Source organism: Bradysia coprophila, unplaced genomic scaffold, assembly GCF_014529535.1.
Source record: "Bradysia coprophila strain Holo2 unplaced genomic scaffold, BU_Bcop_v1 contig_248, whole genome shotgun sequence".
Taxonomy (NCBI): Eukaryota; Metazoa; Arthropoda; class Insecta; order Diptera; family Sciaridae; genus Bradysia; species Bradysia coprophila.
Genome location: NW_023503509.1, coordinates 211,677 through 225,016, shown reverse-complemented (window position 1 = coordinate 225,016; position 13,340 = coordinate 211,677). Strand labels below are relative to the sequence as shown.

The window sequence follows — 13,340 nt, the reverse complement described above, 5'->3', positions numbered from 1 at the left end:
GTTGGAGTGCGAAACTCTCCAGTCTGCCATTTCTAATTCGCTTTTATTGATCGGCACAAACAAATTGGCTTGGCAATCATTGGCAACAATACAACAGTGGCTTGTTTGGTGGCCTGGCATTTTTTCGATCGTTGGCAATAACAAAGAAATTCCGTTCGCTGGTGGGCGTGTGGTGTGGAATTTATTGGTTGGATTGTTACAGTTCAACCGTTGGTCAGTTTCTACAGTCTAATAAAATCGCTGTTGGACGTTACAAGTAATTCCGTTCATTGGTTGGATTGGTACAGTTCAATCGTTGGTCAGTAGTTCAAATCTACTGTCCAATAATTCGGCGAAAAATTCATTGGGGTCGTTGGACGTTAACGTTAATTTCGTTCGTCGGTTGGCTGGGCAATCATTGTCCATTCAAAAACAAATCAGATCATTAGTAGGATTGGTACAGTTCAATCGTCACAAGTAATTCCGTTTGTTGATCGGCACAAACGAATTGGCTTGGCAATCAAGGGCTTGTTTGGTGGCCTGACATTTTTCGTTCGTTGACAATAACCGCTGGTTGGCGTGTGGTGTGGAATTCATTGGTTGGATTGGTACAGTTCAACTGTTGGTTGGCAATCACTGTCCATCACGATTCCAATCATTGGTTGGTCGTACAAGCCTTTATTTGGTATGCCAAAACAAAGAATATCTCATTTCGTTACAAAGAACATTCAAGTCACGAAGTATAATTCAACAACGGTAACGGATGAGATTAGTTCTGCACCAGAGCATCATACATCAAGTTCATTGCCACAAAAGTTGAACAAGTCATCAGCAACCGGAAGTAAAAGAGACGCATCATTGTACAAACAAGAATCGGCGTACGCAGAAAGGCCAATAGCGAAACGATCAGCAATAATTGAGGCCGAAATATTCAAAGAAGCAAAAAGATTCAGAAAAGTGGGAAAGGAAAATGGCGCAGTTACGGAATCAGCGAGGTTCGATTCGCCGTTCATTTACGAGAACATACAACGAATTGAAAGAGGAGATGGAAAAAGACGATAATAAAGCGGCAATTAAAATTTTGTGGAAACGACTGGAAGATCGTTTTGAACAGCTGAATAAAATCGATGAAGAAATTCTTCAGGACTTACGAGATCATGAAGTGTCGCAAGAAGAAATGGACGAGGAGTATGATGCAATTCAAGAATATCGGGATAAGTGGAACGATTTGAATCCGGTAGATATTCCAGCAATGTTGCAAGACGATAGGCAATCACCCAGCTCGCGCACTCATCGGTCAACATCCAGCTCTCGTACTACTCAGTCAAAGTATAAATTACCAAAACTCAAATTAGTCGAGTTCAGTGGCAGTCCAAAAGAATGGTTGAATTTTTGGAGCCAGTTCAAGAGTATTCATGAGGATGAGAATATATCGGAAGAAATCAAATTTCAATACTTGATTCAGTCGACAGTAAGCGAATCAGTAGCTCGTCGAGTGGTTTGTAGTTTTCCTCCAACGTCGGAAAACTATGCCAAGGCAATCGAGCATTTAAAATCTCGATTTGGAAAAGAAAAGGTCCTGATCGAATTCTATGTTCGAGAATTGTTAAAATTGGTCTTAACAAACAAGGATGGACAACAGAAATCATCATTGGCATCACTTTACGATCAATTAGAGACTCAGTTACGAGCTCTCGAATCCTTGGGGGTGACATCGGACAAATATGCATCCATGCTGTATCCTTTGGTCGAATCGGCAATATCGGAAGAAGTATTGGTCACTTGGGAGAGAATCAGAAATCAAAGAGAATTAAACGTCGCAGGGGACGACGATCAGTTAAAGGAATTGATGAAATTTCTCCGAAGTGAAGTCGAAAGCAATATCCGCATAACAATGGCAAAAGAGGGAGTAACTGAAGAAGAAGAATTTTATGAACCAGCCAAAAAACAAAGAAAACTGATCTTCGACGCGGTAACTACTACAGACCTATTCACCAAGTCTTCATCAAAATGTATCTTTTGTGGAAAATTCCATCAAAGTCATGTGTGTAGCAATGCTGCAAAATTAACAGTAAAAGAACGATTTGCAAAGGCTCGTGAGGCATCCCAGTGCTATAAGTGCTTGAATGGTAGTCATCTGGCTAGGAACTGTAAGACGTTTGTAAAATGCGTTTTGTGTAATGGAAATCATTACAAGATTTTATGTACAAGAGAAGAGAAAAAACCTCTTCGTGAAATAAACGTTTGTTCATCTTATACCGACGAAGTCATTATGCAGACACTTGTAGTTAAAATAAACGGACCACAAAAACAACAGGCAGTCCGAGCAATGTTAGACGGTGGATCAGGTCGATCGTATATTTCAAGTCCAGCAGTAAAAAATTTTGGTCTACAATCTGTCGGTACGATAGGGTTAGCACACTCTCTGTTCGGTGGACACACGACAAAACTCCAAAATCACTCTGTTTACGAGGTAAATATATCCAGTATGAACGATTCTTTCCGAAAAAATTGTCAACTAGTAGAAGTTGACAAAATCTGTGGAACGATTTACCCTACTCCAAGAGGTCCATGGTTGAGTGAATTACAAGAACGAGGTATTCAGATATCGGATGAATTGGTTGAACAATGCCCAATCAACATATTATTCGGAGCCAACATTGCCAGCAAATTGTACACAGGAAAAGTGGTTGAAACAGTAAGTGGACCAGTAGCATTTCAAACGAAGTTCGGGTGGACCCTGACTGGTACAACCTCCGATGAAATTAAAATGACTTCAGAAGACACAGTTTTGTTAGTGCACGCAATGTTTGTCAGTGAAGCGAGTATTCACGATCTATGGAATCTGGACATCATCGGCATTCATGACCCTGTGGAAGAAAAGAGCAAAGAAGAACTAGCAAGATCGGCGATTATTCACTTTAATAAACAAACGAAAAGATTACAAGACTGTCGATATGAGGTAGCGTTACCTTGGATTGAAGGACATCAAAAGGTATCAGTAAACAGGGAAGTAGCAGAAAAGCGACTTTATTCGTCATTATCTAAATTGGAAAGTCTGGGAAAACTAGAACAGTACCAAACGGTGTTTGATCAATGGCGATCGTTGGGTATTATTGAAGAGGTAATGGAGAAAGATGCACGAAATATGGACGTTAGTTATCTACCACATCATCCAGTATTTAATGAAAAGAGTTTAACAACTCCAATACGACCAGTGTTTGACGCTTCAGCAAAGTCAAAGGGATCACCGTCATTAAATGATTGTCTCGAAAAAGGGCAAAATCTATTAATGGAAATACCGGCGTTGCTCATAATGTTTCGAATGAAGTTATACGCAGCAATATCAGACATAGCTAAGGCATTCTTACAAATTAGTGTAACACCGAACGATAGAGATTATCTGCGATTTTTGTGGATTAAAGATGGAAAGATAACAGTCTTAAGACATTGTCGAGTAGTATTTGGAATATCGGCAAGTCCTTTCCTCTTAGCGGCTACGTTAAATCATCATCTGGACAATGTGAAGGATGAATTTCAAGAAACAGCAAGCTTGTTAAAAAGGTCACTGTATGTCGACAATTGTGTCATGTCTGTTGATACGAAAGAAGAACGAGACAAATTTATTAAGGAATCAACAAGAATTTGTGCAGAAGCAAAGTTCGACTTAAGAGGTTGGGTATGGAATGAAGGTGAGGTGTATGCTGGGGATGTTCCCGGAGTCGGCTCCACCGAGTGCGGATTGGGAACAGGCAGCAGAACCTCTCAAGAAGCTTTCACTTCTGTACTTGGCCTCTTATGGAACAAGTCTGATGACACCTTATCGTTGGACATGCGAAAAATAGCACATTTTGGAAACAATCTTGTGACAAAGAGAACTATTTTAGCAGCTACGCACCAAGTTTTTGATCCAATAGGATTTACGACGCCAGTTATACTAATGCCGAAAATGTTATTACAAGAAGTATGCAAAAAGAAATTTAAATGGGATGTGGAGGTTCCTGATGACATAAAACGAAGATTTTTGTTCTGGCGCAACAACTTGAACAATTTGTCATCACTAAAAATCCCAAGATGGATGGGTAGCATGGATGGAAGTAAGAAATCACTTCACATATTCACTGATGCAAGCAAGAGGGCATACGCAGCAGTCGCCTTTCTGAGATGTGAGTTAGAAGGTGAAATGAAGATACAACTGTTATTGGCAAAATCAAGGGTCACGACAATAAAACCAATAACAACACCAAGGTTGGAGTTAGTAGCCTGTGAATGTGGAGCAAAAATAGCAAACTACCTTCAAAACATTATGGGAACAACAGAGATAAAGCTATATCTTTGGTCAGACTCGGATAACGCACTGAGTTGGATAAAGAGAAAGGAAAATTGGCAAGTTTTCGTCTTTAACCGCGTAAAAACCATAAAACAGTTTACCGATGCCAATGACTGGAGACACATTCCTGGACATTTAAATCCGGCTGACCTTCCATCAAGGGGATGTACAAGTAGGCAACTAGTGGAAAATAGATGGTGGGAGGGTCCAGATTGGTTGAAAAGAGAAGAAGAATTTTGGCCGAAATCTGTAATTAATTGTGATGAAAAAGTGGTTATGTCTGAAAAGAAGAAGATTGTTGTGTCACATTTAACGCAAGAGCTCGAATCCGTACGATATTTTCGTAAGTTCAGCAATTTGAGGAAGACTATTCGAATGATTGCTTGGATGAGGCGATGGATAGCGTACAAACGGAATCAACCACGTCTTGGGGACTTATCGATGTTGGAAGAAAACGAAGCAGAAACATGTCTTTGGCGAATGGTACAGAAAGATGCTTTTATGGAATCAGACAAAGTGCTAACTCAACTAAACGCGAAAAAGGATCAATCGGGCATATGGCGAGTAGAAACAAAGTTGTTATTTAGAAAAGACACAGAAGGCTTCCGACGTCCAATATTGTTGCCAAAAGATCATCCTGCAGTAGAACGACTAGTTCAAAAAGAACATCTCGACATGAGACATTGTGGTACACAAATACTAAGAAGTACTCTTCGGGAAAAATTTTGGATTATTAATGCACGAGTAATCACTAGACGAGTAATACACCAGTGTAAAAGGTGTATTCGGTACACTGCAAAGAAGATGACAGCTCCAGAACCATCATTACCAGAAAACAGAGTGAGAGAGGCAGTACCATTTGAAGTGACGGGTGTAGACCTTGGAGGACCATTAACATTGGTCAATGGCAAAAAAGCTTGGTTCGTTGTGTTTACGTGTGCCGTTTATCGGGCTATACATTTGGAACTAATAACGTCATTGTCAACAATCGGGTTCATCCAAGCGTTACGACGATTCATAGCACGGAGAGGCAGACCGGAAGTCATTTACACGGACAATGGTACAAATTTCACGGGTACAGAAAGCTTAATGGATAAATTGGACTGGGAAGAAATCGCTGCCCAATCAGAAGCTAGAAGAATCCGATGGATTTTCAATCCACCAAGTGCACCATGGTGGGGAGGATGGTGGGAGAAAATTGTTGGCATGGTAAAACAACTTGTGAGGAAAAGCTTAGACAGAGCATTATTGGATTACGAAGAGATGTCAACGGCCTTATGTGATTTCGAGCAGCTAATCAATTTGCGACCTTTAACATATTTATCCGAAGACCCCAAAGAACTTATTCCGATTACACCAATGATGTTCCTCAATGAAGCAAAGAGTTGTGATGTCATCGATCTAGATAAAATAGAATCGAGTTCATTCGGCGAAAAATTCAAACAGCGTCAAGTAATTAGAGAAGAACTACGTGAAAGATTTAGAAAAGAATATTTAAGTCTTCTGGTGCACAGGAACATTCGGTTAAGTGAATACAAAGAAATAAAAACGGGAGATGTTGTGATTGTAGAAGAGGAAAACAAAAAACGAGTACATTGGCCTGTTGCGCGAGTCATTGAAACCTTTCCCGGTCAAGACAAATTAATTCGAAGTGTAAAGATTAGGCTGATAAGAAATGGTAAAATTGTGGAAATTGATCGGCCAATTCAACGGTTATATATGTTGGAGTCGTCTACTGACAATGTCAAAGATTTGGTGGAAGATGACGGACAAATCAAGAAACCAATGACAAAGCATATGGAAGGTAACGAACCATCGTCATCAGAAGGTAACGAACCATCGTCATTGTCAGGAGGAAACGAACCATCGTCATTGGCAGAAGGTAACGAACCATCATCATTGGCAGAAGGTAACGAACCATCGTCATCAGAGACAAAGAAACAATTAACGTTGGGAAACAGTGAACCATCATCATCATCATTAGAACTTAGACAAAGTAATAAGACTGACATGAAGGTACAAGAAGTTAAGGTGACACGAAGTGGCCGGATAGTGAACAAACCGAATAGATTTGGATGTTAATAATGAGATTATTAAGGTGGGAGGATGTTAAGAATAGTTACATCTAGACACTCTACGATGTAATTCACTCTAAAGTTGTATAGAAATTATATTAAAGAAAGAAGGCCAATTGAATGAAATGTGATCGCAGAAACCAGGATTTGGCCCTTAAATACAGAAGAAAGTGTACAAAACAGCGCATTCAATAAAAGTAATTTGTACGGGACACAAGTCCCAAAGTAAGATCTTTTATTTCAAGTAGAAATTCGGAACACATATCATGAAAAGCACACAATATGTTTTTGAAGACAATAGAAGCGATGACGGACGTAGGGTGGCTAAATGTACAATTATATTTTACGTTCTTTTGTATGTTGAGACGTACTGAACGCTTTCCTATATCGTTCACTGATACAAAACATCTTTTTTCAAACTCAAACGGTTTATATTGCATAAATTTACTCTTAATTTAGAAGCCTAATATAATAATTAAAAACCAAGTGAAAATGTAACCAAAACCAAAATTTAGTTTATCCACCCTATATCACATTTTGAAATCGTGACTGCAGCGCCGTCATTGCGACCGCTGAGTTAACTAAATTTAAATTTGTGGATTCCAATGTTGTGGGATAAAGTGTGGGTTAAATAAGATTAATACCTTTGGAAAACCCGAAAACTAAATTTCTTCGACTGTACGACCAATTTTTTTTATCGCATACGGTGTGTGTATTGTGCCCTATATAACCTTTTTGCATGCAAAATTAAATCACTAGATTTTGAGATGTTTGCCTACTGCGATAAAATACCTCACTGCTATAAGGCTGTATATAAGAGACGTGTACGTATACGAGAGCTTGCGCGAGCAGTAATGTACTATTAATCTCCAGAAGAGTTTGTAAGCAGTACCACTTCTATAAGTTTTCAGGACAGCTGGTCGGTCATCTGATATTGACAATGTAACGATAATCAAAGTGAGCGATAAGCGTTACTTTGTGTTCACTTATATTGCAAAGCGAGTGTTAAAACAAATGAATTAAAAGACGATAGTTTCAACGAAAGAAGTAACAGATTTGATGACCATTTTCACGATATGTTTGCCATTTGAGAAGCGGTAACATCGACAAGATCAAGATACCCAACCCGTTAAGACAAAAGATCCGTTCCGTAGGCTTAAAATCAGACAGAAAAGTGTTGTTGCATTCCAAAATTTGGAATCCAAATCTTTTACTTCATTAGTTTTACCACAAAGTTGATTGAAAGTCTTTCCCAACTGGCGACATGGCCATTATATTAACCATGATTTGGGACCATCTTTCCTACTCTAGATATGTCTTGTGGACATCGCTTCTATATTCACACCTAAACTAAAACTCACTTACAGTATCACACAGGCTACGAACAACGTAAATTTCATAACAATTTAAATCCACCGAGACTAATGATTTGAAAATCTAAAGAAGAAAAAAATGAGATTAGCGAAAATCATTTATGGAACTTGTAAATTAAATCAACATGGTACCCAATATTACCATCACAATTTCAACACGCCTTTACAAAATTACACTAAATCAATAATCATTTGTTTGAACAGCACAATTGACACTCTGTTATTAATCAACAAGTTTTTTTTTCTTTTAATACTTTGTGTTCGAAAATTGTATTCTTCAAATCTATTTCATCTATAACCCTCCTACGCTGACTGCAACACTGAGCCGCGCTGGATCAAATAGTTTTAATGGGTTTAATATAGCTTGTGCAAATACTCAATTTGTTAATGTAAAACGATATAGAAAAACAGTGGACGAAGTTATGACTGTTGAGTAAGCTACAGACAAAAGCTGGCACGAAGCACTTCGAGATCCAGTCTATCTCATTTGTTATCCGCAACGACGAAAAAAAAACATGCGACGATCATAGACCTATTTCGATTTATATAGCAAAATCTATGCCATAACAAATGAAGTAAAAGACTTTGTATCAATTGGATCAAAAGAAAGAATAGACTCGATGGTGGACTAGCTAGTCTGCAAAACGTTTAACGTTTTCTTAGGTCCTAATGCATTTTGCTTGTACGTATATGTTGTCGGTGAATAAGCAACAGCCTCGAGGATACTATTGTAGCGTTAGGATTCGCTCTAAATATGAATGAGACAAAATGATGACCAACGACTATTCGATAAGTTCATACAATTACGTACCGAACCGCCTACAAGCCTAGCATCATGTGTATGATATTTCGTTTACAAATGTAAACAGAAAAATGTGATACCATTCGCACCAGTCCAATTTAATTGTGTTGTTTTCGATGAGTGGCGCTTGTGTGTATCCAAGAAATTTCAAATACGGATCGTTACACATTTTTCACGTCATATATCTATGTTTGGTGTGATGAGTAATAGAGGTGTAGATTTAGATAATAAATTTAAAAAAAAGAAATGAAAGAAACACGCAGACCGTGTTGTATTTCATCAAAGATCTTTAACTTGATCTGATTTGTTTTTTTGGAAGAACAAAATTTTTTATTATTGATTGTTACTTTCGGTTCGTTTTTCTTTTCTTTCTCTTCAATATCATGTTTCAAGATGAGCCACAACATCATTTTTTTGTTAAACAAACAAATGGACTGTAAGAACAAACCATAAAACATACTCCCACACGCGTAAAAAATATAGAGCTCCTGATTTAATGGATAATAAAGCGGGAAACTTAACATCACTTGAAAATCTAAAAAACAATTTGAGTCGCCCGGTTTCAAACGCTCAGTACTTTTTCCACTTATATATATTGAAATTGAGATTTATGTTTTATAGTCGGAATAATTTCTTTTTTATGTTACGGATTTATAACAGTTGGTCATATTGTTTGAAGAACATTTTTAACGATTTACTCGTTTATATAATATGTAGGTGGTCACACTCGTTGTTATTCGAGTGTTCCATGTATACATAGGTTAGTTTTTACAAAACAACACAATATACGTCTTTCCAGGTGATTTTGTTTTTGGTAGCCAGAAGAAGGTGGAAACGGCTTAAGTGTTATTCAAATGAGTTTGTTTTTATTAGAAACCTTAACACTCCGTTCTTATAATTATTAAATGGAAGCTTGTGTATACAATGTATGTATAACAACAACGGTGTACACCGATTTCTTCTAATTAAAATATTGAATTCAATCCGAACAACAGATGACAATAGTTCCAGGTATCATATTTGCACTCACCCTTAGTCACGCTCTCTTTATATTATTCTATTATTTGAAATGTTCATAAAATCCAATAAATCTTCACAACGCAGCTGATACAGTTCCATACATAATTCGCGAAGAAGTCATGGTTAATTTGAACTTCGACTTGCTGACTTTCTCAATCTAAAATTCCGTTAGATGATCTCCAATTTTGAATGTCATGTTGCAGTATGGTAAGCCCGGGCTTCGGGGGCTTCTATACCATTAAATAAAGTGATTGTGTATGCTCTATGGATAATGTGCACAAAAGCGATTAACTGCCGTGTCGATTTACTTTAACAATAAGGTCAAAACAACACTTTACCTGACAAAAAAACATGGAAAACATTTAGTCACACAGTGGCGATTTATACCTTTTATGTTGGGCATAACCCCTTCGGACACATTTTTATAATGTAATATTATAACAGCTCCAGTTCACATTCCATGTATCTTACACACCGCATTATATAGATTTTGTGTTCTGAAAAAAACATTTTTTTTTATCTTTATTTATTCAACGAGACTGCACTCAAAGCCTGTTGAAATAGCAGAACTGAAAAATTATTTACAGAAGAAAAAAGAGATCGTCGAGAAGCAAATGAATAAATTATCCCATATGCAAACGGGAAAAGTCTATTTTATAGAGTCATTTTATTATTAACCCTATCTCATACACCCAGGTCGAACTTAAGTAGGGCTATTATATTCATCGTGTCAAGCGGCTAATAAAAACAATGTCATAAATCACTTAAGTCAATTCGATGCGCTTGAGCAATTTTTAGTGTTTTCATACCATCGGTAACCAGTTCGTGGTCTTCTCTATGCATAAAATGATGTCTGAAGTTGTGTTTTACTTGTTATGGGTATTTGTTAAACAAAAATTTAGTTACAGTCCTGAGAGATAGACGGGTAACGAGTTTTGTTGATGATGATTTTTTTGTGTTGTGTTGTTCCTTCTATACCTTCTTGAGGTACTTAAATTTAGATGAGCAGATATTACATTTTGTGTTATTAATCAACATATTTCTTTTTATGACATGTTTGAAATAATTCTCATTCATAGTAACACAGAACATGGATATGAACTGACAACGGAAAAATCAACAACTGACACAGCAATTTGGTACGCAATCAGTTTAACGGCTGAGGCAAGAAAGTTATGGTTTCAGTCAAGAAATCATTTCTATTCTCACAACTCAATCTCGACATTTTATTGAGCATAAATCCACACATCCTTCCATGCCCCAATTTGCCTATTTAATGACTTATTTCCCGTACTTAAATCACGGCCAATCTAAATCAGGCGATTCCTCTCACCCTTGAAAGTGGATGTCATCATCCTTTCTTGTTTCATTTAGGTTAACGCCGAAAATCCGCCGAAATTTTAAAATTTAAAATGTCAAAGACAAACTAAACAAACTGGTGTATGTTCACGGTACTCTCATAGTAGGACGTTTGACAATGGTTTGGATCTGAGAGAAAATCAAATTCGTTTTTCGACGTTTTGCAGTAATAAGCAGTTCAAAAATACCAATTCTCATCAGGCCATGGTGACTTGATGCAATGCTCTAGGAACACTATATCAATTTGCACACGAAAAAGTCTAGCGAATCATAGTCGATATGAAATTCCAATTCATCACTATCGTTGCAGACTCTTGGCGGTCCAATTTAAATATAAATTCATTGCACTTCGTATCAATAGAAGAATTTAAAACCGTCGTCACATGCATGTGTGGCTTGTGTGTTCTCGTATCAGACTGCGTTGAGATTTATTTATCGATTAATTTGTTCATCCCCTGATTCACCCAAAATTTAAATTTTGAAGCGCTCTTACGGCGTGAATTCCTTCTGAATTATTCCTGAATCTGTTTTCACGTATTGTGACTTTACAACTTGTTGAGCCTCTTTCAATTCCAGTAGTAAGCGTTCACATACTCCACATTTTTACAACAAGTTGCACCGGACCGAAGTCACATTTTCACTCACACAAATTTTATTTCGAATAATTAAAATAAATGATGCGAACGGAAATGAATGCAACGCAACACGTAATGCAACGCAACGAAATAAAAAATGAGTTTCTACGATTTTCCATTTTGCTTAGAATAAATTTCGAATAAAATTCCGTCCAAGATATCAAATTCTGCATTTTCCTTCAAGTCGATAAATAAAAAGTGTTTGTTTTACCATATTGGGTGTTCAATGAAATCCACCGCGTGCACCAGTGAGACACCGTCACACGTCGAAGATTGCATAAATTTCGAGTTATAAAGAGTCTCAAGCGTCATCATCAAAACACAGAGTGGTACACACACACTCACACACTTTGGCATTTTCATGTATAATTTTTCCAGCTAAACAACACGTTCCACTCGTATAAAATAAATTTTTCGTTTTTTTCATCATCAATAAAACAGTTTTACTTAAATTATACATTAGTTAGATATGTAACGTGGTGGATTCTTTGCTTATTACACTGCTTGTATTTGATATAAATATTTCTCATGTTTGTTGCGCTTATTATAATGCGACCGAGTGTTGTTGTTGTTTTTTTTTTCATTTCTTTTCTACTTCAAGTACATTACATACAACTGCATTTGAGTACACAAATATTTCTTGTAGAAGCGCAGCATGAATAGTTTTTAATGAGTATGTTTTGGGCTGGTTTGGCATTACGGTTGTACAGACTCATAAACACTGTTGTTGACGATAAAGAATGAAAAATGGCAAGGATCAATGAGAATTTTAATGATCAAATTTAAATTCTTGAGTCTTCTAGATGCCGTTCTCGTTTTGTGTATGAGACAAAATATTTTATTAATGTTTACAGTAGCCTCGCACAGAGCATTTGTATTGAATTCCCCTGAAAATATGGATGAATAAATAAAAGATTGAGTGGTAAGTAATTAAATTCCACACAAACGGCAACCGTACACCGTGTATTATCATTAATTCTGATTGAAGTACCGCTCAGTATTTGATGGCAATTCTTGTACTTCATTTGTTTTAACATAAGTTTTGGCCTTTTTATAAGTGAATCATTTTTCGAAAGACTCATGCTTTACTTCAGGACGTTCATGACCCATCTGGTCACTCAATAGGCTACATAGAAAATATGTACAGTGGTTTTAAGAGTTATTGCGGCTAACTGATTCCACACAAAGTCTGTTTAACAAATGAAAATCTAGATTTTTTGTTTTAGTATTTCATTCTTGTTGCGAGTGAGTGTCCAACCAATCAAAAAACAAAAATCTAGATTTTCATTTGTTCAATGAAAACGTTGTGGATCAATTACAGAATTGTAGAGTTTTTAAAGTATCGATTAGAGGCACGATGATTTTTTTAGATTTTAGAATATTCAGAGGAGGAGACATCCTGCGGGCTCTCCTGACTTCACGAATAATCGAATTTTCATCAATTCTTAATGGAACATGTGTAGGATCTGTACTGATGATTATACCAAAAACGAAATCTTTCTCATTCAACAATAGAAAATCCAACATAACTGTCGATCTCATCACCGGAAAATTGCACGGCATCATGGTCGTAACTCGACAGTTAAGAAAGAAAAATATTACAATTAATAAATGGAATCGATTTATAATGGGAACATTAAAATTTATTAAGTCCCGACCATGCCGAAATCTATCTCTAAAATGATGAATTTTAATCTAGCGTAAATAATGTGCGGCTCAAAATTTTTTTCGATTTTATTTTCGTTTTTTTTTTACCTAATGTGCGAA

At 36.8% G+C, this 13,340-nt stretch overlaps 2 protein-coding genes across 3 annotated transcripts in view; one reads left to right on the top strand and one right to left on the bottom strand.

The window, feature by feature from the left end:
- Positions 1–13,340, bottom strand: part of LOC119078216 (zygotic gap protein knirps-like) — a 98,769-nt gene that overhangs the window by 54,979 nt on the left and 30,450 nt on the right. The window lies entirely within an intron of this gene.
- Positions 950–6,391, top strand: LOC119078333. The gene has a single exon (XM_037185837.1). The coding sequence runs from the start codon at positions 950–952 to the stop codon at positions 6,389–6,391; it is 5,442 nt and encodes a 1,813-aa protein (XP_037041732.1).